Source organism: Gigantopelta aegis, chromosome 6, assembly GCF_016097555.1.
Source record: "Gigantopelta aegis isolate Gae_Host chromosome 6, Gae_host_genome, whole genome shotgun sequence".
In the NCBI taxonomy this organism is placed as follows: domain Eukaryota; kingdom Metazoa; phylum Mollusca; class Gastropoda; order Neomphalida; family Peltospiridae; genus Gigantopelta; species Gigantopelta aegis.
The window spans coordinates 18849447-18877174 of NC_054704.1; the positions used below are offsets into that span (position 1 = coordinate 18849447).

The window sequence follows — 27728 nt, forward strand, 5'->3', positions numbered from 1 at the left end:
TTAATTCAACACTTTAGTTTTATGTAAGAAACATGCTGAAACGACCTGGCTTTTGAAAATTGCACAAATGTTCATTTTGTTTGACTGTTGTTCGTACAAGTCTATTTTGTCTAACCCATTTATATATTTTTTGTACACACTATAAATACAGGACATCATATTCAACATTACACAAAATGAATCGGATTACTTAAAGATTTTTCACTTCTCAGAGACCTGACAGCATACAATGGATCTAAATAAAAACCAACATAATTCAGCTATATAATGGACACAACATTTACTTTGAGACGAGGTCATTGCATACAGGTTATACTATATGGCTTTAGAGATGTCGAAAGTGTCTTATATCACGGCAAGGTTTCCACCAGAAAGTACTTTTAAAACCAAGTACATGTTCTTTATTTCTGTTACAATTAATATTCAATGTTTTGGCAGTTGCTAAGACGACTTCTTCAGAAACGTCTGACATTAATTGTAATATAAATACTGAACATGTTTATTAACATGTCCCAATTTAGGATTTTTGTACAGTATACTAGTATCCTAAAATAATGTCTCCTACCCTGACAATTTGACAAAAACTGAAACTCTTTATATAGTTGTGAGAAGAATAAACAATATAAAATACCTACACATATAAATGTTTTCCTCAAAACTCCCCCACCCACCACCACCAGGCAAGCACTTCTCAAATTTCTTAACAACCAAGTCTCCCATCCTTACAAATATGCTAACCTCAGTTCTACCACTAGCTTTTTATTTGGTGAAAACCTTGTGAAGAATACCAGTGTACATTAAGTAGGACTGTTTGACAGCAACATTTTCAAGTAACTGTCAAGCACTGCTTGCTATAGACAAGTGTAGCGAAATGCACCAAACGTGTGAACAAACAATGGGAATGGATGAATAAAATACATTGACATATCTACAAACAGTATGTACAGATAAATCTCATCACAAATAAATGTACGCTTGTGTAAGGCCACATGACCCAACATGTACAAAGAGAACACTACAGACTTCATTCTTGTGAGATGATCTTACAAAGACAATTCCATGACCGCATTAGCAAACCTAAGTTGAAAACAAGTTTACATACTTTACCCTTTAATGTTCATTAATTTTCATTTCTGAACGAAACATCTACTAAAAGATCCAATCAAACCTGCTGAGCTACACAGCTTTAACAGTAAGCAGATCAATGTATCTTCACCTGTGTAACAAATGTTTCAAGTATCAGATCTTTGGGTTGATCAAAGAAGTGTCAATAAAAAAAATCTAATGCAAACAAGAAGATGAAAAGTTAAATTTAGCCCTAACATACAACCAGAGCTGTTTCATAGTTATACTCTCCATTAGATTAAAGAAAAAAAAAACCTCCAAAAAAACAGCACTGTCACTCAAACCCACCCCAACCCTCCAACCCCAAATTAAAAAATCAACAAACAAACCCAAACCTTCCAGTTCCATGAAAAAACCCCAGATTTATTATTACAAATATTAATTAAAATATCTGAAAACCTAAATATTCAGATTTTAAATATTTAATTTGTTTCAAAATAGTAAAAATATTTCTTAAACAATGCTATTTTATACATTTGCAAAAGGAAAGTGTCTTTTTAAGTTTTAATAAATGTGGGCCTACTTTATATTTAAAATTTGTATTTCTTATAACATAAATGTAGCCAAAAATTCTTTCCAAGTAGTCAGTTTTAAAAATAAAGAATTGTTCATATTTAAAGCAGATCAAAGTTCTAAGTTACATTGTCAAAAGGGATGAAAATAGATAATGGAATGTTAAGTACGTGTTGGACTGCTAGGGTTAGCATGCTGTTTAGTTAATCTTTATTTCTGGTTACAGTTATGGCTTGCAGAGAGATTGCAGGTATTTCTGTCTGGATTTAATCTTGCTTCAATCTGAACAGAAGATTACATCAAAGTTGTATATGTATAAAGGGGTGGGGGGTTTTTAAAACTTTTTTTTAAATTCATACCAATACGGTTTTCCAAACTGTCATAATTACATAAATTCACAGAGGGTACCACCTAAAAATACGTTCTTTAAAAAATAATGACAGCAAGTTTCCTTTCTCTCTATTTGAAGTCAGCAATGAAAGTGTACTGACAATAGTATTAGTTTTCAATGCCAGAGATTTGGTTTAAGATGGACATTCCTGAACCTTGCATATACAGTTTAAGCCATCAATACGACAATAAAGTTTACTTCAAAACATTATCTATGCCCATTAACACTCTGCATCATATGATATATACTGCAGCAAAACAATAAGATAAAACTTAAAAGAAGCTGTAATCTGAACAAATGATTGATTGATTCACAAGATGTAAACGTACTATAAGTGTTCCAAACCTAGCAAATTATTAAAGTGGTCCGAGTAAGTGGCTAGCTGCTACTCATGTGATTGTAAAACTTGTTTTATTGAGATGAAACTAAATTAGTTGATTAACTCTTTTTTTTATTAAAAATAAAGTTTACTTTTTAAATTAAAATTATCAGCTGCATTAGTAAGCATTTTCGCATACAACTGCCAAACACAATAATACCATATCTTGTGGGTTTTTTCATGATATACAGTATTTTACATTTATCATTTCCTACAATCAAACGTGTGAAAACATTTTTAGAAATGTATAGATACTCGCTGTCAATAATTTTTGCATTATATTCATGAATTAGCGTACATCCAAAAGTTCAACAAACTACTATTTTGGACAGGTTATACACGGTATACCTTTACTTTTACAAACTGTCTACACATATATTTAACACAGGTCATTCCGTAATAATTATTATTGGTACATCATGACTAAACCACCGGACACTTATCTTTTGCCAAGCAAAACAGACAGACTAGAGTGAACTTTTGGATAACACACCATTTCATTCTCAATATTTCATTTCACATGTATTAAAACATTGCAGCAAATCAAACCTCACTTATATTCAAACTGTTAGCTCAGAAGAATTGTAAATGAATTAACGCTTCAGCATTCCAAACTTCATTACATCCAAATATTCTAGCTCATGTGACTGGTCCAATATCATTATTGCGACTGCCCTTCTTTTGGGAACAAGAGAGATGAAAACAGACTTGTGGAATTTTGAGAGATTAAAAACAAAACATGACAAAAATAACAAACACAGCCAGGTCGTGGAAATTAATTCTCATTAACATGTGTTAAAGTGTACACCTTACTGCAGACGGCCATTATTACTTCCACTTAAAATGTCATGGACTAAACACCGAAAATAAAAACACACGCATCACATGTGACACAAACAGTAACTAGAACTGCAACTGTTTTTACAGCCATCAAGGCCAACTCCAAATTTATATTACCGAGCAGGCTACATCAATAAATATGTATTTTTAAACAAGATCTAACACAGGCATTTATTTGTGACCAAATGCACTCGATGAAGGTGAAATGTGGGATCTCATTTTGCACTCTTCGGCAAGTCAACTGTCACAACAACAATAACAACAAAGTTTCCTTTCTTTCCGGCACGTCATTCAGTCAAGGAGAGAGAGAAATATGTGTCTCAGCCAAGGAAATCAACAGAAATACAATCGCATAATTATAGCGTTAAAAAAAACCTGGCAGAAGAAAAAGTTAAAATCCGTGAAATACGTTAATATTCAAATCCACACAAGGCTTTAAGACTGGAAACCCTATGTACTAAAATAATTAATATTTAAGTGTCTTGTGGAACTCTCTATAGCATTGTTGTAAAAATGTTAATAATAATAATAAAAATAATAAAAAAAACCCAAATAATAATAATAATAAACACAATGTATTACATGGTATTAACCAAATCCAACCTATCAAATTTTCTTGTAACAAATGCTGGGAGCTAAACACCAAAAAAGAAATAGTAATCAAATTTGATTATTAATAAGTGTTATATATGAAAGTACAATTATTTAATCTGACAATACATTCCATTCCATTTTTATTTCCTATGTTGGATCCAATCTATCCAACTACTGATGAGGAAAAACCGAAATTTAAAAATCTTTTCAGATGAACAACCAACACAACCACTCAACCGCCATACCAGATGATTTCAGATACACACTTATACCAATAATTAAAGTATAGAAACTATTTTGCTTTGACTAACCATGGATGCTCCTCATGAACTTAGCAATGGACGGACAAGGAAGAAGTAGTATCGCTACCCTCTGCGTACCGTTTAATGAAAAAGAACGTCATTAACACAAAGAAATATGGGGAAAGGTTTGTTACTGTTCTAACACTCCATGTCACGGGTCACCAGTTATCTCCAACATCAAGCAAAAGTTGGATTAATTTGAAAAGGAAAACTAAATTAAGGGCAACAAATCTTATACAGATAATCATTATCATCATCAGACAAACACTTTGGTCACAAAAGCACACTGAGATCTTTCAGAAGTCAACTCGATGGTGAACGAGGCCTAACCTAAATGCAGTCTGGACTTATATCCGGATTCTAATGATGCTGCCTTATATAAACTGCCAGTCTGCATTCGTCTCCGGTGAGAACTCAGCCGCTAAGAGAAGTTTGCCTGATGAGCAACATTCAACAACTCGGAAAAAGCACTCTGAAAACATCTTTTGATTTCCGCGTATGACACAACTAGAACCACCTGCTCATCCCGAGACATCAGACAAATCTTTTCCGGAACACCGGCATCCACCTGTAACAAAAACAAATTGTAATCATAACTTTGCACCGTTCTCTACCAGAAGTGTATATAAAAGATACCTCCCTAATGGGAAATATGTAGGTGTTTTTCTCGGAAGCAAACATGTCAGAATTACCATATGTTTGACACCCAAAAGCCAATGATTAATTAATGGTAGCTTATAATAAAGTAATGTTGTCAAAATATGTATGTTTTCATTTCCACTAAAGGCTATTTCAATTTTACCAAAAATATTGAAAATCCTGCATTAACTTTTTTTTTTTAGTATAAGTACTTTGTAGTCCAGAATTTTATAATAAACTTAACCTTTAATTAATGTGCTCTGAACAAACAAACTTCTTAACTATTCCCTCCCAGTGTAAAATATTTTTGTCATCCCACACAATATATCAGCTGTACATAAGTGCAGGATGTAAAATTTTAGTTCCCACCAAGTTTAAATGATCAAGGACTTCTAGTTTCTGAGAAAAGGAGTAAAATGCAGAACACTGAACTAAATACAAAAGTTGACGGTGTCCACCACTACCACCATCAATAAAGTAATATCTATAGCTCGCTTTTTTACTTTGTAATATAAAATTAATGCTAAAAAATTTTTATATCTTGTGCAACATACATTAAAAAAAAAAAAAAATTTAATCACAACAAAATGACATATAGAGTCTTCAAATTCCAGACACTGAACACATTATGATGCCATACTAACCAGTTTTTACCATTTAACCAACAAAAAACTTTACTATTCTACACATACAGTAATAAGTATGGGGTTGAAAAGTAAGTCAGTGATAGAAAAATTACCTGAGGCGTGATGGGAAAGAGGATTGATCACTCTCAGCAACTTTGTGGTCCTCCCACATCCCAACAACCCCACAACTGGTAGATCGAAGGCCATGGCATGTACTGTGCTGTACTGTCTATAGCAGAAGTGGTTCACACACACACATCCCACCTCTTTCTGCCTGACAAATATTCCTTTCCTTTTAAGTATATTATGTGAAAAACATTTGTTAAATACGTACCTTATTCATACATTGCACAATATGTGCCATGTCAATCCATGGTGCTCCATTCTCGTCGACTTGGTGAAAGAGGTAATCTCGGAACAGTTTCAGAATGTACCGGTCTCCGGTTTCAGTCCAACTTTGGTCCATGTTGAACCTACAAATATCAAGGGTTCGAGAACTTTTTAAAAATTCACTTGCCATCAGGCACAGTGGATTTCAAAATTCATTGGCAACGACACAAAATTCACTTGTCCAACCCACCAACTAGTTTGTTAAAAGCAAAATATGCTAAAATCGTCCATCAGTTACAAATAACACGACCAAACAACATCAACAAAAAAACAAATACAAAAAGAAATAATGAAAATTAAAATAAAGATCAGATTATTAAAATTATTTTTTGTACAAAATATTTTAAAAAGCTAAATTATTGTCACCATACCTATTTAAAATAATTTGATGTTTAAATATCAAGATCATAATGTTGCTAAGATGTAAACGCCACATCTGTGTGATCAACTTATTATTTCAATGTGGTTTTATTATACGATGGCCATGATTGGAAATTCACTTGACCAACTCCCTCAGTTCCTACTTTCTGATGGACGCAGTGAAAGAAGGTGGGCTGTGACCCAGGAGCAGGGAACACTTTGTTTAGTATCGCGTCATGATTTGCTACGCATACTTCAAACATCATTGCCACACAATTTTAAAACATTAAACAGTAGTTGCTAATAAATTTTCATTTGACCAAAAATGTTGCCAATCAAAATTTAAAAAACAAAATGTTCCCCGAAAAGGTATGATAACAAGTAGACTAAAAAATGTAGTAAACCAAGTTTCTAAGGGTAAAATAAACAACATCTGCAGCTACATGAGATACTCTAATTTTAATATAGCAATCAACTTACTCAGGTCTTTCATTCACTGAACCAAGTTTACAGAGAAGTCTAAGCAAGCGTCCATTTTCAACTTCCTGAAACAAAAATAAATGAACACTGATCAGCAATAGAAATAATTAAAGATGTAGTCTCAAAGTTGCATAATGGCAGCTTCACAGCACCATTATTTATTAACTTTTGCTCTGAAATGTATATACTATACCTTCAACTATATGCCCCAAAAAACATTACAACCGAATGATAGTAGAAAACAGTTATTTTTAATTGGAGAATCTTTAGAGGCTTAACAATAGATTTGGCAAACACTCCTTAATGTTTCTATCTTTAGCAACTATCTCCGACAGTCCTATCTAAAAGTTGACAGTAAACTTGATAGGTTTTGTGGATTTGCCAATTTCATAAGATTTGTTACAACATAAGACAGACATTTAGATGAACTGAATGCAAGCACATTACAATTTCAATATTCCAAAGTTATTCACTTAGATTGTGTGTGGGATCAATTAATCTGTAGCTATTTATTACAAATAAATGTAAAAATAGCAAAATATGGCTCCTGTAATTCTGATAATACACCTTTAATAAAAATAAAGTTGTGATGCAAACTGAATTAAATTAATTAAGAATTGACCGGAATTATTTTTTGGTTCATGGAAGTATGAACCGAAAAGAAAAAAACACGATGTGCACATTGTATGAGCCCGCGTAGCGGGTCATACAAAAGAGTGCACATCGTTTTTTCGGTTCATACTTGCATGCACCAAAAAATAATTGCGGTCGAATCTTATAATTAAATTTATATGCATACTTTAACAATACATAACTGAATTTATTTTGTTTAGCTTTAAATATGCCTGTAGTATTGTTTGTGTAAACTTCATTGATACTTATGTCGCGTAAGAATGTGAACGTTCATTCACCATCGTTTGAATCAGGTGATGTTTTTGTAAATGACTTCATTTCCTCTAGCTGCTGTGCATTTTTATGGATCGTTTAGTTATATTGGAAGGAATTATCCTAGTCGTGTTTAGTTTATATTTTATGAAAGTGAACAAAGAGAACGTGTCTAACATTTATGCTGTTGGTAGAACCGTTTAATTTTCGCCAACAGCTGTAGAACATCGCTTACAAGTAAGTTACAGAAGTGATGTTTCCTACATGATTTCTTTGGCCACCGACCAAGTCTCATGTCATTAGCGAAGAGGTTGGGGCGTTGGGGTGTTTTTTTGTTTTTTTTAAATCAATGTGTATATATCTACATGTCTACTCTGCTATAGCATTTTCCATTAATTTATCGTAAGTCTTTTCTTCAAAATATCTAAATATGATTGCCAGAATAATCCGGCTTGTTGCGCAAAAGTAGTGCGAGTCAGTGGTGTGTGTGTGTGTGTGTGTGTGTGTGTGTTAGTAGGCGTGGCTTATATTTTTTCAGTTCATCGAGATATGAACGAAAAAAAATTAAGCACCTCTGGACCAATCAGATTGCCGTAAAGTGTAAAGAAAATTTAATTCTTAGAAAATATTTGTAATAAAATCTGTTCATTAACATCTTCATGATTCTGTCAATCATAGGATAGTTCACAGAGATGGATATCATCTACGAATCATTTCCAAAAGATTTAGCAAATAAGGACTTAACAAAAATAACAATATACTTCTTGACAACTAAGTCATACCTTGCCCAATTCATTTTCCAGGACATCACTCCTAAGCTGAGCAGCATCAAGCTGTGTGAAGAATCTTGCACCAATCATCGGCATCACATCGTTAATACTTCTAGGTCTGTTCTGGTTTGTAAGTAAATACCTGCAACCAAAATCAATAATAGTGTACTTATACAATCTACTAATGTTTAATTGCATGCAAAGTCAAGGTACAAACACTAATTAAAAAGACTTGGGCACAATGTAAGTGTTATCTGTAGCCATTACGATCTTAAATGTTTTACACATATCCACAACCATGAATACAATTTAAGACTTTACATTCTTTTTTAAGAAAATAAAACCCATCACAATTTGATTCAATATATCACATTCCAAGCAATAATATATATTCTAAGCAAACACATGCATTTGGTCAATTGTGAGAACAAACATTCAAGTAAAAACTTCAATTTTAGAAAAGGCCCGATATATGGTCAACTAGAAGCATGACAAATGAAGAGGTTTTAACAATGACTAACAAAATCAGATTCTTCAAGTCTGGCGAGTAGTTGCGGGTGATGAGGTCCATGGCAGCCGACAGCTGGTCTCTTTGTACACTGAGCACACTGTTGCAGGCCAGAGCCAGGCACACTTTACCTAGAGCAACCAGATCTTCTTGCTGGAAAATACAAATATATATCATACATCCTGTGATTTCGATAATATGTGGTCATGAACAACAAGAAATAACCACCATTACGAAGCAAGACAAACAGAAGTAAATATACTTCGCAACAGAAGCAAACAGATGAATACTATATCTGTTTTTATCATCAAAGACTGTAAGCAGCAGACACAAAAAAACTATAAATGCCTTAACAGTCATGAAATCAGAACTGACAAGAAAACCTAATCTTCATAATATAACAAACAAGGCCTGAAAAATAATTAGCTTCATTCAAATATGATTTTGGTTAAGGAAATGGCTCTTCACAAATTTAGCTTTAAAAACCCCCAACCACTTGTTCATAAACTGACAGAGAATAGATTGGTGCACATTTAAGATCATATAGTGTTCAAATGGCATGCCCTTCTGCACAATAAACAAAAATCAAAACCACTGTGTATTATCAAGTCCTATATTTAGTCCACATCTTTCCTATTTTCATTTTAATTCAATATTCAAATGCAGCAGATTAAGCCAAAACCTAAATTTTAATAACACTTATAAAAATATTATTTTACTGAACTTGACAATGTCAATGTTGCAAAATCTTTCACCTAACCTATATGACATATTTTAAGATTTTTGTTTTGGTCTAAGTAAAAGGTATAAACTGGAATACCATATATATTTAGATTTCTATAATGATTTGAATCATTTCGGTCATTTTGGCGTATAAAATAATTATATCTGAAAATTGTAGGGAAAGACCTGTTGACCAGTTCAAAAACCACATCTTTGACAGTCAATAAACTAAGAAAGATGTTTATTAATGTGACAAAATGAAATAGGAATGTAATAAAATCCTTTTCTAATCCGAGTAAAATGGTGTAAGTTTAATGTACCTGATAGTGTTGCATCACAGCCAGTGGGTTCGTCTTGCTGTTGTCAAATGTCAGCACATCAATGATTCCAACAGAGTTCAATCGAACTCTGTAACAAAGTAATACACACATCATTTAAGAGAACAGCAAGTGTTATATTAGGGGATGAAAATTACATTAGAAAAAAACCCCTTAAAAAGTGCAAGGTATTGAATAAGTACAGGGTTTCAAAGAATAAAAAATGCTGTAAAAATCTGTATTTTCATCTCTGTATAAAATTGTGCATATTTCATAAGACAAAGTATATATTAAACAGAATGAACAATTATTTAATTACAAGCATTATGTATTTATAGTTTATTTGACAAATAAATGATAGTGAAAAAATTAGAACTATTAAAAAAAAAACACCCTTCATTCATGTGTTGTTTTTAATTACATAACATTGTTTAAAACTTTTCAAAAAGTTAACAGAATGGGTACAAGCTTGTAAGATACAGAACTAAAGAAGGTAAAAAAGGAGAGGAATATACAAGGATGAAAAACCTGGAATATAATATGTTGATCTGATTACCTGGATTTATTGTAGATGAGGATTTTGGAGGGCTCCAGTATCCTGTAGGCAAGACCAGCAGCATGAATGGCACGGAGGGCAGAACTAAGCTGAACCACATATGTCCAAATCAAACTTTCTGGCAGGAGTTCAGAGTGTGGGTTCGAACTGCTCACAGCTGAGTTAGCCATTCCTAAGTATTAAAAAAATAATGGTGAATAAACCAAACTTGCTGTTAAACACAAAACACAATTTAAAAACAAATAATGAAATATACTAGAAGATATAATTTACTTGGGACCCCAACAGAATGGCCAAAGACTACACACTGGTTTAAGTGAAAAGTTTCAATCAATATTACATTTTAACACTAATAGCCAGATTAGTAGTACTATCTTATTTAAACTGGACAAAGATGGGCTATAATTGTCAGTTTATACAAGAATAAACGAACAAGTTGTCAAATAAAATAAGTAGAACCAAAATATTCATACTTTTCCTCATCAAATTAATGATTAAAAATGAATATATGTGAGTACAGTAGAATCTCGTTGGCTCGACCTTGGAAAGGTCGATCACACCCAACGCTCGAACCAAAAACGAAGTCCCGAGTTTTTTGTTCGGTAAACCCTTATATTAATTGATGATGGGTCAAACACATCAAGGGTCGATTATAAGCCTTCGCTCGAACTAAATTATCGGTCCCATTTGTGTTATTAGCTATATTTCAATTGAACTGGTGACCCGCCAAATACCAAATGGAAAACCACAGAAAAGGACCAACAAATGCTGCGCTTGCGCAGTTGGTTATTACAACTTTCGGATTAATTATTTAGGCGGAACAAGCTATAGATGAATCGGAGAATAGCAACAATAGCCATGCAATCCTTTCTTTACCACACCTGTCATGTTGTGTTTTAAGCGGCTATCGGTAATGATCTTTCAAGTACAGCTAGTGTTACGGTACCTGTTCGATGAACCGTGATGCCAATCAAATAATTAGTGCACAAAATGGCCTCGTCATGAAGCGTTATTCTGAACACGTTTACACTACCAGTTTTAAATGAAACAATGGGCGAGTTACTCAGCTGTCATCACTTTCACTGATATATTGCTATATAACACCTTGATGAAATTTTTAAGTTTGCAGTTACCAAAATAATATGTATCTAATTCAACATTTTAACTGATATTACGGAAATATCAGATGTTGACCGAATGTTTCGGTCGAACTACCCGATGGGTTGAACACTTTCTCGAGCACCGACAGGGTTCGAGCCAACAGGATTCAACTGTACGTGGTAATGAAGCTAATACAATACCTTTATTGACACTGTTTTGTCTTGAGTTAGTTTCTGGGTTAAATCCGTTCACTTGCGCTGGATGGAGAAAATGCCGAGACATCAACGTTTCAGCTCCTGGGTGGTAATCATACACAAATACTATCGCTGAAAAAAAGGTTAAAACAGAAGTCAGTATACCTATTACAAAGAAGTCATCTAGTCTCATTTGCAATAAATTAAAAGTGGTGCAGGCCTTGAACTTGGCAAATACGAGTGTGAGGCCATTTGGCATAGACTGTTGGAGATTTTCAAGGGAATATAATTAGGGCATTGCGACACTCTTTAAATTTGAACCCTGGTGGTGGGTTTACTGAATGGTCAAGATACAGAAGCATGTGCGCAGTTCTATTAGTATGTACCGTTGTTGTCGAATTCACATCCAGAATCTAAAGGCAGTGACATCTGGATGAGGCAGTTTTAATATATAATAAATTATCTGTAAGTTAAAGTGAAATTGAGAGGGGGCCATTTTACACAGTAATCAGGATTACACAAACCAAATTAGGCAGCCAAATGTTCATAGCCACAACAGACACTTGTCGACTAAAAAAATATGACAAGAACATACATGTACTTCTTCAAATCATGTCAGAAATATATTATTATTATTATTATTATAATAAATGATTTTTAAAAGAAAACTTACAGCTATCACCAAATGCTTTTGTTGTGAACACTTCCCGTAATTGAACAATATTTGGATGATACATCTTCCTCCACATATCAATCAGTGGCATACACTTTGTATTGGCCAATCGGTACCCTGCAAGGACCAACACGTATACATATCCAACAAGCTGTAACAATACAGAATTTCAAATGGGAGATTGACAATTATCAACTGAACATTTGTCACAAGTGGTTGATATTTAAAGCAATATTTTTGATATTGTCTGTTATTTCTTTGCAATAATAATCATGCTATTATTGTGTAAAGAAAGTCTTGCATTCGGTAGTCCCTCAGTTTTCACAGTACTTTGTTATTCACAAAACATTCTAGATTGCTTACATAAATGTAAAAACATAAGTTTTTTTTACAGTAATTTTGAATTATTTCAATTTTGAATTATTTTTTTTACAAATTAACATGGAAATACTCTTTATAAGTGTTTTAATAAAATAACAAATAGTCTTGAATGACATGACAAAAAAGTAAATAGTAACCTACCTTGTATTCTTCTTATACAGTAGGTCAAGCCATCTTTTGTATTAACAGCTTTATAGCACATCGTTGGGTAGTGAAATGTGTTTGACTTTTGTATCATACTGGTTGGCGGTTCCAGGGGAAACAGGTTATTATAATGGTCCATTTCAGCAGGAATATCTGAGTACAAAATACATCAAATTATAATTAAAAAATTGTTTGTTTGTCTTAAATTAAACCCTCAAGTGTCAATTAATAACTAAATTCGATCAAACACAAACATTTGGCCAAGTATGGCCTTGGTACATGTTGGGGAAATTACAAAGATATTTTTGCAAAACAAATGCATGTATTTTAAGTGATTTGTTATATTAAAAGAGAAGATGGTAATATGTATTAAAACACCAACAATGGTGATTACTTGCTAAAATTAACCAATGGTTTTTATTATAATCGCTGGACTACCATTATGTTCAATGCATTGGAAAAAAAATTCTTTTTTAAACTGTGGCAAAACACTTTGCCCATCATCAATATTTTTTTATTTAGTTATTAGATAACATCAAGAGGTATTGGTATTCCAAAATTTATAATTGTAACTGCCTAATGGAATGAGCCAGTATGCATCAACGGAACTTCGAAACCTGCTGTGCCAGCTGTTGAACAAGGCGACCCAATTCAAATAACATCCGTAAATCAAAGGATGACAACCAGAACTTGTTATATCCACTCATTACCAAAATTTCACATGTAGTCAGTAATAGGAGGAATATAAAATTATATAATTTGAAATAAATAAAACTGGTTTCTTTTCAGATCTTTAAAAATATACTAAACGTTAAAATGTGTTAATCTGAAAAGAAAGACTTACACAAAACCAGTTTTGATCATCAGCCCTCGAAATGACTGTGATCTATCAAATAAATCATCACTTTCATAAAAAATAACGCAAATTGCAGTGCAACACTAACCTGGGTTTTGACTGTGATCAATTTGTGCCAGACTAAGCGAATGTTTACTTAACACATCCTGCAAAATAAATATAAGAAACATGATTTTAATAACACAAAAATAATGGAAACATGGTATAATACTCTGCTTTTTTTTTTTTTTAAATATATAAATACAAAAACCGGGTAAACTCAGATATTATATTGTTCAATATTTATTTAATCAACATTAGAAAGATGAAAAACTAAACTATAAAATGTTCAACACCGAGCAATTATTAATACTTTTATTTTAAAACAGTTTATTAACATATCCCACCATTTTTAATTCATCTGGCATGAAAAATTGTGGCATGTTGACCTTGACCTTCATGTGAGCAATGTGGGGCGGCACGCCCGGATATACTGAGAAATTGGGCAGTTGCTGAAAATAGAAACAAAGTCTTGTTATTTTCTTTATTTTTAACCATGTGCTTACAGAGAAAACAAATCAACTAAATAATTAAAGCAGACAAAAACAAAAAACAATTAAATCCATTATCTTAAGACTTTAAAAATCTCAAATCTTAAAATATTCTAAATCATGCTATAGAAGATGAAGTTAAACACAGAAAATAATTAAATTTATTACTTATTCAAACCAAATACTCACAACGCCTTCATACTGTGGATTGAAGTCATCTGGATGGTAAAAATAAGTCGTTCCACCAACATTTTCCTATCAAGAAAATATACTATACATTATTGCTTTCTATATATATATTCAAATACTTTTAGTAGTACCACTGAATATTAAATGTTTCTTGTCCACAAATAAGTCATAATAATAATTATTATTTTAAAAAATTTCCACATAAACTTTCAACTTCATATTTAACGTTCTGTTCTCGAGGGGCATTTTTACTAATTTAAACACAACCAGATCTTATGCAAAAATAGTAATAAGATATGTTTATAAATCTGAAGTGCATCATTAATTTTTAAATAGTTACATTTATTTGTCTAGGCACATGTGTGTGTGTGTGTGTGTGTGTGTGTGGGGGGGGGGGGGGGGAGAGAAGAATTCAACCCTCCTGCTCCTTTTTTATCCTCATGTATTTTCTGTGATACCCTGACTTTGCTGGCCAGAGTACAGACCCCCTGCTGTGTCAATAAACAAGCCTTTCCTTTACAAGACAATAAGTGTTCGCCGACTGTGTGGGGCAGGATGTACCAGATGAGCAGCCAATTTAGGATCGATCCCCATTGGTCTATTTCTCGTTCTAGCCAGTGCATCATGACTGGTATATTAAAGACTGTGATATGTACTATCCTGTCTGTGGGATGGTGTATAAAAAATATCCCATGCTACTAATGGAAAAATGTAGCTGGTTACCTCACAAAATACTGTGTGTCATAATGACTAAATGGCTGACACCCAATAACAGATGAATAATAAATCAATATGCTACTGTGATGTTGTTAAACAAAACAAATTTTTAACTTATATAAATGTACCTGAACGGTGCCTCCATTCCCATCACTATCTTTCTGAGGCACGGTTGTCTGTCGGTGTGGTGTGGCTGGAGAAGACGTTCGTCTCAGCATCAGGGGGGATCCACTCGGTGATATTCCAGGACTATGGTTAGGACTGGCATGAGAGTACACTGGATCTACAACAAACACACACTCATCAATTGGCAAACGATCATAAGTAATCATTTTACACATGCATGCAGGTTAGCAATTAACGTTTTATGTACAATGGTACATCTGATGATTCATAATTTACTAATAACCACAACTTTTAGTTTTAGAATTTTAATGGTGTAACTTAACTGGAGTCAACAATATTTCAGATATATCGTAATCCATCGTTTTTGCCTCACCCATTTTCAAAATATATAATGAAATAAAATTATTATTTTATATAAAAAGTAAAATAATAATAATGCATCAAGTTAATAATACAAGTATTAATCAGATCTTTTCCTCTATTTTTAATTACTATGAGCAAAATATTTTTTTACCATTATGCAAATTTTGCACAAAAGGGAATCTAGGCAAACATAATTCTGTTTGACCCACACGAACGAAATTATCATTTACACAAAGTGTGCAACCCATGTAATTAAGAAAATGTCCACGGCAAAAAAATATGCCATTGAAAAATCTGTGAATATAGTCCAAAGCAAAAAAGTACTGTGGAGAATTAAAAACTCCACGGCATTGCCATGGGCAATTGCAGGGACTGCTGTGCAGCACTGCCATGGTTAATGAAAAACATCTTCCCCATGTGTTCCTACGACCACAGGGCACAGATCCGAAAGCGTGTTTCCCATAAAATGTAAAAACTGTGAGGGTGTCTCACTTGTATTGGTAATGTGTGCCGAGCTCTGAATGGATGATGGCATGTTGGAAGAGTTGTACACGGAAGAGAAGGAGGAGAAGGAGGGAGTGCTGGAACTGTGAGACAGTGACGCAGCTTGCTTCACCAGGTCAGCAGCAGGATTCTGGAGAAAAACAACACTGGTATTACACACAGCAATGGCAAAAAAAATTACATTTTAAAGATTTCTGCCAGAAAATAATTTGAGGGTACATAAAAAAAAACCCAAACCCAGATCATAAACACTCCCACCCACCCGCAACCCTTTTCCTGTCTTGGACAGAGGAGCCAGCCCAGGCTGACACCTGTGCCCATGACAAGCATGCGCTACAACAGATTGTTCTGAATGTGCACGTTAAGCCGTATGACCTGACCATAAACAAGATAGTTATGAGTTTAAAATCTTTTGAAACTGGACACTACATTTCATGTACTCTGACAGATAATAAACAGCATAACAAATTTTAAAAAGCTGTCCTCTTATTTATAAATATGTATCCATTAATTTTCAAGATTTTAAGGTGCGTAATTTTACCTTTCGTACCCTCTGGCAGAAACCCTGCAATTGCACGTCTGTGCAGTTTTTCAATAATTAAAAAACCAAAGATTAATCAAGTGATGTTCATTAGAAAGATCAAAGGCAGTGAAGTATATAGAATCCAAGCCAAACTAACGTGTTTAAAAATTCAGAGAATCCATCTCAGGGCTCGGAATTGCGAACTGCAAAAAACTGTGTATTTTTAAGACCTAGCAGGTGAAACAGAAATTCACCCGATAAAAATGCCGGTATTTTTTCAAGAGACAAGTATGTTCGATCATCTCATCTGATATTTAGCTTGTGATTCTATTATTTTAATCCTATAATGCACAAAAATACATCTCAGAGGTCCTACTTCTTTTTTTCAAGCAGAACAACTTTCTTTTGGCCTATTTTAAAAGATAACAGGTCATTTTTTTTCCTTCCTATTTCGAGCCCTGTATCTTCAGTTACAATATAGAAACAGATATCACATTATGACCATGATTTTGATTTATCAACATCAACTATGAACAAAAACTATGATGCACACATTACAGTTTAATAATACTGCTAAACCACATGCCACAAGTCCTTGACCTCACATCTTAACCACAAAACAACAAAGACTGTTCACAGTCTACAGAGAACGTATTTAATTTGAAAATGATTAGCTACAAGCATTAGTTCAATGACATGACAATATGTACACACATAATATCACAAACATGTAACAACTGGTTACTTTAGACATTATAATTTTCTACAAATGAGCAAAGATGTAGCTTTATAAAGGTGCCAATTGCATTGCTAAATTATCAGAGCCCTCTTGACATTCTTAAATATAAAGGCGACAAGTAAAATGGTTAATGTTTTCAGCTTTGTGGGAAATGGCTATTGGTAAGTCAAGTTATTGCAATCAAAATTATTTTTGACCTGTGACCAGAAATAAGTAATTTCATTCCTGCACTTCACAAAAGTAACATTTAAATTGTAATTTTAAAGACATTTAAATACAATTTAAATTGTTACCTGAGAATTCATTTGACTAAAAACATACCGTTAAAGACAAAGATTTTAAAATTTGAAATTAGTCATTTGCTTACTTACATACAGTAATGTCCCTTTTATTGATGAGATTGGTTACATGCTTTACAAATGCAAACCAAAAGAATATAGCAGGGTGTTCATCAGTACGTGAGATTTCTGTGCGTACAGTTATACATCTCATAGCATTTAGCAGATATAGTTGCCTAATTTCTGTAAAGGCAATTTCGTGTGTTGTTGATGCACATAACTGCTGCACATATATGGGACAATACTCTGGTAGCTTGCACACAAGAGTAGTCAAGCCCTATTCTATCTGGCGAAATGGACGTTTTATGTCACTGACAGCTTGCACACAAGAGTAGTCAAGACCTGATTTAGCTGGCGAAATGGAAGTTTTTTGTCACTGACAGCTTGCACACAAGAGTAGTCAAGACCGAATCTAGCTGGCGAAATGGACGTTTTTTGTCACTGACAGCTTACACAGAAGAGTAGTCAAGACCTGATCTAGCTGGTGAAATGGACGTTTTTTGTCACTGACAGCTTGCACACAAGAGTAGTCAAGACCTGATCTAGCTGGCGAAATGGGAATTTTTTTGTCACTGACAGCTTGCACACAAAGAGTATTCAAGCCCTGATCTAGCTGTTGAAAGGGGACTCGTTGCTGAGTTATTAGCAATAGCGAGAAGTCAAATTTGCCATAATATTTTGGACCTAATCCAATTTCAAAAACAAATTAACACACAACAAAACTTTAGATTTGAACAGTGTATATAATTCAAACTCTTACCAGATGAACGCGAAACATGACAAAACTTTGCGAAATGTACCGATAAATGTTCACTTCACCTATTTTTTTTATCAAGCTTCTCCCCAATCACCTGCAGGGTTTCTGCCAGAGGTTAAAATGGGTATGGTGCCATACCCAAATTTTTTTGCAGATTGTTTTTTTTTTAAAGTTAACCATTTGACAAAATTAATTACTCTTATCATTACTGTACGATTTTCTTAACCCTAACACTAATTTTAATCCATTTTCTTTCTGGGGGAGGCCCACCATATCCCCTATTCACTGTGGTTGCATTCATTTCCAAAGCGCCATACCCAAAAATTTCTTCTTGGCAGAAACACTGACCTGAGAAGGAAGAAGTCACTTCTACTTTTTCAATTCTAGATTAGGGCCTGGTAGTTATTTGTTACATTCTAATTCTGCGATAAACATTGATAATACCTTTCCGAAAAAAACTAGATTTATATCAGAAACAGAGAAGCCGAGTCGTGATGATTGTTGAAAATGCATGACAGATCTAAACACTAAATTAGAAATCCTTGAAACGTTTGCAGGGCTAGCTCTGGAACTCGCCCAATTCACCAACTGCGAGTTTCAAAAAGAATTGGCAAATTTTATTTTAATTTCATGTAATAATTGATCTTTTGTAACAAAATAACTGATTTTCTGCAATTTTTTAAGTTTAATAGATAATTTGGCGAAATGTTTTGTGGACCCAGAGCTAGCCCTGGTATGGGACTTGGAAAGAAAGTAAATAGTCTGGAATCCTATGATTTGGTTTACACATCTAACTAGTATGATGTAGATCCAACACAGACAATTACCTTGCTGTTATGTAGTACCAGTACATCATTCAGTTCTGGCATTCAATAACTGTGTGCTAATTATGAGTGTGACAGATGGCTACCTGAGTGTTATGCAATACTGACACAAATCAAACAAATATATGATTACATACAGGGACCGATGCAGGATTTTTCTAGGGAAGGGGTGCAAAGATTAAAATGGGCACCTACAGTATCGAAAAGTATACCAACATATTATCTATAGGATAAGCTTCCACACAAATATCAAGTTGAGTAAGATAATATGTTCCACGCGAAATTCTAATAAATGCACTGTATTAGTGTGTTAAAACAGATTTTTTGAGGTTCGGTACACAAGATGTGTGGGAATTTTTGAACGATAAACGTTTATTATTTAAGTTATAAAGTACCAATAAAAAAATTATTAAAATTTGATATGTATTTCAATTCGGAAAACTATTAGATATAGATCAAGTCTCATTTCAATTTTAAGCTATCTGTTATCAAAACTGGAGAAAATGACACCAAGTCAAAATGCTAGCCAGATTACACCCCTTTATTTTTTTTGTAGATATATCTTTTGACATACTGCTAGAATAAATAGGTGAACAATTAGCATACTTTGAATGGTAGAAGTATATGATAGCATATGCCCTTAAAAGAGCATACTATTGTCAATGATGATGAACACCCTGAATACTGGTACCCTGGAACCCTCATCAAACAATTGCACTCACAGATAGTTTTCCTGGAACAGGAGCTCCAGCTAAGGTTAGAGCCGCAAAATCATTAGCCATGTTCTGGTCGACAACAGGTGGACCAGGTGTGGAATAGAGCTTAGAATTCTGAGATAATGGTCCAAGAATACTGTTCCTTGACCTTGGCCTAGGTCTCTGCAAAGAGTTAACAAAAAAATTCTTCAATATTTTTCACTTGCAAAAAAAAAAGAAAAAAAGTTAAAGACTTTTTTTTAAAATTATGATTGAAAAACCTTTAGAATCAATGATTGACACAAAACTGACTACCAAGCAAGCCATTGTAAGGAAACACTGAGGAAAATATATAAAAAGTCTAAAACTAGTAAAAGATTGGTTATACCATAGACCATGAATACCTGTCTGTGTACGTCAATGTTGAATACAGACAGACTACAAGCAGTAACAAAGCAAGTTACAACATTGTAACGAAGAAAATTTGAAGTACACATGTAGTTCATGCTATCAAGCAGAAAAGCACAATACATAATTTGTTTAAATGTTAAAACATCCATACGCATGCAGATCTTACTGATTAATAAACATGTAACATCAAGATAAAAACATGGGATCAAATTAAGAAAACAAGAGCACCAAAACTGACTTATTATGTTATTTTAAAAGGCCAATGCTCTAGAGGCATACAAATATTATGGATCTATAAGTGATACATTAAAACTTAAATATAAATAGTAAGTAGTAAATATCGGAAATTAGGAAATAGAACCTTGCTGTAAGCCACTAATCTAATTTGTCCCATAACAGTGACAATGTTTATACAGTCACTGAAAAAGAGAGCTCGCATTAGCAGGATGATTTTTCATTGGTTTTCTTTTAAGATACTCACAAAAATATATGTTAATTTATACTGGACAATATTTAGCAACAGAAAAGTAAATCCAATATATAATATACAGAATAGATTTCCCATAAGCCTCTGAGATTTAAAATTTTGTGTAAATCATTTATGTGTAATGTAGAAACAAGCTGAAGTTTAACTCACTTAACTCATCATAACCATGTAAATGATGTCCTAAATTTAATGTGGGACTGAAAATTGGGTTGCACAAAACTAGGTTAGACAAGTGAAACTATCATTCTTGCAATAATTTGAACAAATGTATGTATCTATGATGAAAAAATATATCAAAAATTAACCCAAAAAAATTAAAATGTGTGTTCATAACTTAACATTAATAGTTTCTACACAGAAATTCCTTTTAAGAAGACGACTTTTAAGCATTAACACACTTATGCTGCATATTTAACAAATTTACTTGGAGCATGTGACTAGTACTATTTGTTTGACTATAGTTGGTAAAATGATAATTTAAATCTATTAATGGGTCGATTTGATCTGTCTTTATATGTGGTTACTGTCTTAATATGTACTTGGTAGACTTAAATGAATGCATGTAATAAGCTTCAATGGGTACTGGAGTGTTTTAAAATCAGACATGTTAGGGGCCATCCATAATTTTCAAAACTGTACAAAGAGTACACTATTGACACCCCCCCCCCCCCCCTCCCTAAAAGTGTACATCGCAAATGAAAAATGTTGATGTGGCGAAGTAATCCAGGTCCATATTCCCCAAAACAAGGCCAGGGCACTAGCTAGGAGTTTCCATGGATTGTACCTAGAGCACACAATGGTTGTAAGAATAAAGATAAATTTCAAATAAAAAATTGTTTATATTGTTCTTTCACTGTTCACAGTACTATTATTGTTGGTGGAGAAAACCAAGGAGACAGTCCGTAAATTACTCCAGAAACATGATTAAAACATGATAAAATCACAACCACTGTCCATATCCAGGTGTACCAGTATTAATAAAGTTTTTTCCGCCATGTTTCCTTCTAGTGTATGTATTGATGTTTTTAAGATTACCTCGAAAGAGTGCAGTTACGCAGTTAAACCACTCAACATTTATCAAAACTCTTTCGAGGTAATCTTAAAAAATGGCAATACATACACTAGAAGGAAACATGGCGGAAAAACCCCTTAACACATGTAGCACATTGTAGGCTTTATTTCATCTCATTTGAGAAAGTATTTGGTGAGATATTAACACAGTTGTATTTATAAAAATACAACCGATTTCAGTCGAAACAATGACGTCACTACGTTGTTTTGTGACGTAGATTGGCCACACTGTTACTGTGAAGTGAGGAGAGCAGAGCTAGCCACGCGAACGATATTTGAATGTGTCCGCCGATTAGCGCATCAATGGATCGACTTCTTTTTTTAAAGTGTATGCTGGCCCCTTATCACCCCACCCCCCACCCCCCCCCCCCCCCACCACGTATAGTTTGTACACAGACCTGTCAACCCTCCCGGATTCCGTGGGAGACTCCCGGTATTTGATCAAGTCTCCCGCTGGAAAACCGTTTCCCCAGGAAATCATTATTTTCTAAGCATAAAAAAAATTCAAGCTACCATGGCTGTGTATTGACATTCAGTGTTGCCATGTATAAAACTATCCAATTTAGTCCTAATAACACCTCTGATTCGTAAAATGTCTCCCCACTGGATTACATAATGCAAAGTTCTATGGCTGGAAGTGCTAGAGTAGACAGCGAACACACGATGTCAAAATCACATGTCAAAGGAAGACGACAGAAAGACCAATTAGCTGTATAAACGATACTTGTATCAATTAGATTTGTAGGTTTGTGCAGTAAAATGTTAGTAACAAAAGTATTTCAAGGGATTATTTTCCTACGATTAATAAATCTTGTGTTTGACATAACGTTACTCACAGAAATAGGTATAATTCCGGTATATTTCACACGATGTCAGTAATAAGCTTTTACTTATGATTAGTAGAAATGATTAGTGGAAATACAATGTTTATTGCATGGTTATGGTGATTTTAAATAAGTACCACACCACTGTACCATATTGTAGTAAAAACTGAATATTAATTTATAAGATTTAGGCCTATATAAATTTGTCTTGGATCAACTTTTTACGAAACACAAATAACAATGATGCAACTTGTAAGTGTAATACCGTAAGTGTACTAATTAATGTTTAAATTTGTTAGTGTTAAGATTTTTGGATAAAAGAGTTATTTTTAAAAATATGTATTAAATTCTAATAATATTTAAAAATAATTGAAACAAAAAAATATATATATATATAAAAAAAAAAAAAAATATATATACATATATATACATTTAAAAAAAAAAAATTAATGCCAATAACTAAGGTTGACAAGTATACATGAAATAATGTAGTGTTCATATAACTTATTGTAGTACTTTTTAAAAAGTTGTGTTAAATCGTGTGTAGTTAAAAAAAATATCCTGTTTTTTGACAAAATCTCCTGCTTTTTCAACACACACCTCCTGCTTTCTCTTGACGAAAGGTTGACAGGTCTGTTTGTACACTCGTGAAAATGTTGAAAATTATGGACGCCCCCTTATTACACATGTACGTACTGTAAGTATAGAAACCAGCACTTGTTCCTTTGCCACATCTAAGTAGAAATCACTTTGATCAAGTAGTTTACATGACACTAGTCCTCTGGGCAAGTAGATATTTTCTAGTATTGATTTTAATTCTATTTCATTTCAAGAGTTTTAATGTTGGTCAACTGGTAAGTGAAGTAATAACAAGGCTTACAGTTTGTCTTTTCTCGTTTGCACATTTATAAGCATATGTGACCATTTTTTTAATTTTGAGACTAAAACATTTCATATTATCTATATAAAAATACATGTAGGCACCATCTGGCTCCAAGGTGGAAAAGTTAACATAGATGCCGGTTTATTAGCCACATAGTAGCAAACAAAATAATTACCTCTTAATTTATACTCCTGTTATCCACTTAGTTATACATAAATATATACTCTCAGCAGGTAATAGAGAACCAGGTTTTCTGCCAAAAAAATAATTAGAGGGTACAAAACAGATCTTAAGTACCCCTACTAAGTAGTTATGGACTTGAAATTGGACACTGCATTTCTTGTACTTTGAAAAATTTAAACAGCAGTTCTCTTACTATATATATATATATATATATATACATACCAGTGATATATATATACATACATACATATATATATCCATTAATTTCCAAGATTTTACAGTACGTTATTTTATCCTCTGTACCCTCTGGCAGAAACCCTGAGAGCCACTCGAGTCTATGTACTTTTAATGATGATAATGAAATGAATTAAAATAAAACAACAAACCTTTCCTGCTACAGACAATGGTTGGAAATCTGGCATGGGTCCGACTGCATTAAAGGTTGCATTGAAATACTGATCACCATTATTCGGCAGTGCTTCACCTAACAGACAAAAAAAGATGAAAAATAATAAGTTTTTGCATGTGTGACTACAGGAAACATTTTGTTCAGTATCGCGTAACGATTTGCTACACAAATTTCAGAGATTGCTACATAACTCTAAAACATTAAATAACAGCTGCTACTAAATTTTCATTCAACTAATCAGTGATCACCAACTGTCCCTAATCAAAATGTTAAAAACAAAACGTTCAATGACTAAAAAAAAAACTGTGTTGTTCAGTGTATTCATCACCATTACTGGTATTTTCTTTTTCCTCACTTAACAGTGTTGAAATACAATACAAACTGCTGATGTACATGTACAATAAAAAGGCTGCATAATTTAGGAATTTGTTTAGGGGACAGCTGGTATTATAAAAATGGATATAATGTAGGTTTTCATAGAAGTACAGAATTGTTTAGAAATTTGTAACCAGATTAGTTATCAAGTAGTCACGGTTAGTTATACAGTAGTGAATTTTCATACATAATAGGGATTACATTATCACAACATAGTTCTAAGACTTTCATTTCTACAAATAATTACATCAGAGATCCAGGGGTGCATTCATGCCTTCAAACATAAGAATCATTATCTTTCAAATTAACAGATCATCAATTGTAATTGTAACATTGATCCAAAGTACAAGTAACTGTTTCACCCTACTGTGTAACTGCTACGGTTCACCATGATAACAGGAAATCCTTTGTAAGCATTCAGTCATGATCTTTGAGCTGCATGTGCAAGACTGATTTGTATGACTAACAATATGACTCACCGATTTGGTACAAAGTAAAACTTTCTGCATATGAAATTTTAAATTATGATTTTGTATTAATAATTATTTTAAATATTATGATACATTTATGTATCATTGATGAGATGCATAAATCAAAATGGCAACAGTACATGCAGCCCTCACTTCCACAAATGTATAATTAGCAAATTTGTATTTACATTGGCATTTAGCTTCATTGTTTATTTTGTCTTCTTCCTTTATAAAAGGTATCCACCTGCATATTTCGATTAAAATAATAATGTAATTCTATATTTTTTACGTTTTTATTTTAAAATTAAAACTTAGAATTAAGCATTTCACAGATCTATTATGTGGACCAGGGCCCTGTTCCACGAACCGATCTTAGCACTAAGATCACTTTAGTGCATAAGGTATCTATGTACTTAAGGTGATCTTAGGGCTAAGACGGCTTTGTGGAACGGGGCCCTGGCCCTAATTTAGCCTGCGAAATTAATGTTTTCTTCCCCGAAAGTTGGCTCAACTACTTCAAGTTTTTAATGAAACACAATTATTTTGTTTAAATTTTATTACTGGAAGAAGTAGTATTTTATATAGAAATATTACAATTAGAACAGAGTTTGTAATTCAAATTTTTTCGAAATGAAACTGGAACAAGGCGAAACGTTATGAAATGTACAAATAAATGTTCACTTTACCAATTTTAATCAAACTTCTCCCCTTTCTTCTGGGAAGGGAGAAGTCACTTCTCCAACTTTTTAAATTCTAATTTAGGACCAGTAGACACTGGTATTAATATAATTTTATTACATGTTTACATATTGGGCTATTTCTCATTCCATGAGTGGTATAATATTATTAGCATACCAAAGATTGTGGTATCTGCTATCCTGTCTGTGGGATGATGCCTATAAAAGATTTCTTGCTACTAATGGAAAAAAAATATAGCAGATTTCTTTACCGAGACTTTATGTCGGAATTATCAAATGTTGTTGAACAAAATAAACCTTAATGATACATTTTAAATACCAGATTTACACATTTTTCAAGCTAATATGTAAATGAAAACGAAGAAATGAATAAGAAAAGAAAGAAAGAAAAAGTTTAAAAAGCATTTTATTAATTTGTAAACTACAGACACTGATCTACAACCACAAGGCCAACCACAAGGCCAAACTTCAAAGAATTAAACATAAACAATAAGTTGGCAAGTTGCCAATACCAACATAGGAGAAAATATGTTGGGTAGTATGTCACAAACGATGTACATTATACTTAAAAGTATGTAACTATATAAAATGAATACAGTAATGCTAAAATTAATGGCGATTTTAAAGCACGTAACTAAATTTTACATGCATCAGTGATGACAGCGATGTTGACCTATATTACCGTTTGGTGAGATAAAAACAGATGACATGCTGCAAAACAAATATACCCTTGCAATCGAACAAAACCACATTATTTAGCAGAGATCTAACTTATACCTTGTTTTTCATTAACTGTTGTAGGTCCATTAGCAAAGGAGTTTTGAAGCCCATGAGATTGATGAAGAAACTGACATTCATCGCCGTAAATACATGAACCTGAACTCAAAAAATAGCGGCATAATGCAGGCTTTTTCCCAGGAGGCACTGCATTTGCCATGATAAAATAGGAATATCTGTATCAAGTCTTCATTCAGTTTGTATTTTTTGTATGTCTGGTTTGATCAACTTTTACAATTTCTTAATTATTTGCTTGTTTATAGATCAAATCGTCTCTTAAAAACCACAGCCAGTTCGGGTAAATATAGGATGCGTGCGCATCTCACTTGAAGAATTATGGGAGCAGCGAGGAGGGGTCTCATACAACGATTAATTTACTTCCGGGTCAAAGTTCTGTGTTTGTGTGTGCGCGCGCGCGTGTACTCGCGGGTGTTTGATACGTATAATACGTTTATAAACTGTTCACATTTTATAATACACAAAACTGACTGACCGTCACATACACTCAGATTATTTTGACTGTTTTAATGACATGTATCGTAGCCTAATTTAAAATATAAAAATTATAGTTCTTTTCTGCAATTTTCCTCCTTGGTTTTCTCCCCCCACCCCTCTCCCCGGTTCAAGAATGAAAATCCTTTCGGGTTTTTTAAAGTTTAAATTATTTTATTATTATTTTTTTTTTTTAAAGATTATTCTCCAAACATAGATCCATTGTGTGAAACAACGGAAACCAATTTTGTGTTTAATATCAAGTTTTGTTGCACAAATGTGTAGAATGTCGGAAATTTATTACTTTTTGAGGTGCTGTTCAATAAATACCCCTCCCCCCCCCCCCCCCCCCCCCGTGCCTGTATATAAATATACCGTATGGAAAGTTTTTAACCGGAGTCGGTCACTGGCGAAGTCGGAGGCTGAATCCGGGGCGGGCGTGCCTGAACCCTTGTGGATAGGGGCACGTTAATAGAGTTTCCCAGTTCCCAGTGTTTTTTCTCCTTACAATTTATCCCAGACAAGACGGGTTTATGAGTATTTATGGATGCATATAACATTAAATACATTAATTAGATTAACTAAAATATCGTATT

At 33.4% G+C, this 27728-nt stretch overlaps 1 protein-coding gene across 3 annotated transcripts; it reads right to left on the reverse strand.

Moving 5' to 3' along the window:
* On the reverse strand, positions 1–27184 carry LOC121373913 (PAN2-PAN3 deadenylation complex subunit Pan3-like). 3 transcript variants are annotated; one of them, XM_041500730.1, is made up of 18 exons: positions 26641–27184; positions 24298–24395; positions 20080–20235; positions 16165–16306; positions 15312–15466; positions 14467–14532; positions 14134–14238; positions 13836–13893; positions 12889–13044; positions 12367–12483; positions 11700–11825; positions 10399–10570; positions 9846–9933; positions 8816–8955; positions 8307–8436; positions 6640–6704; positions 5744–5906; positions 1–4712 (listed from the first exon to the last, which is right to left on the reverse strand). In XM_041500730.1, exons 1-18 carry the CDS (start codon positions 26798–26800, stop codon positions 4566–4568), a joined length of 2244 nt encoding a protein of 747 aa, XP_041356664.1. In that variant the 5' UTR covers positions 26801–27184; the 3' UTR covers positions 1–4565. The 3 variants fall into 3 exon arrangements, with proteins under 3 accessions (XP_041356664.1, XP_041356665.1, XP_041356666.1); XM_041500731.1 differs by having other exon boundaries at positions 5744–5882; positions 26641–27181; XM_041500732.1 differs by lacking the exon at positions 20080–20235.
* Positions 27185–27728: the final 544 nt, after the last annotated feature.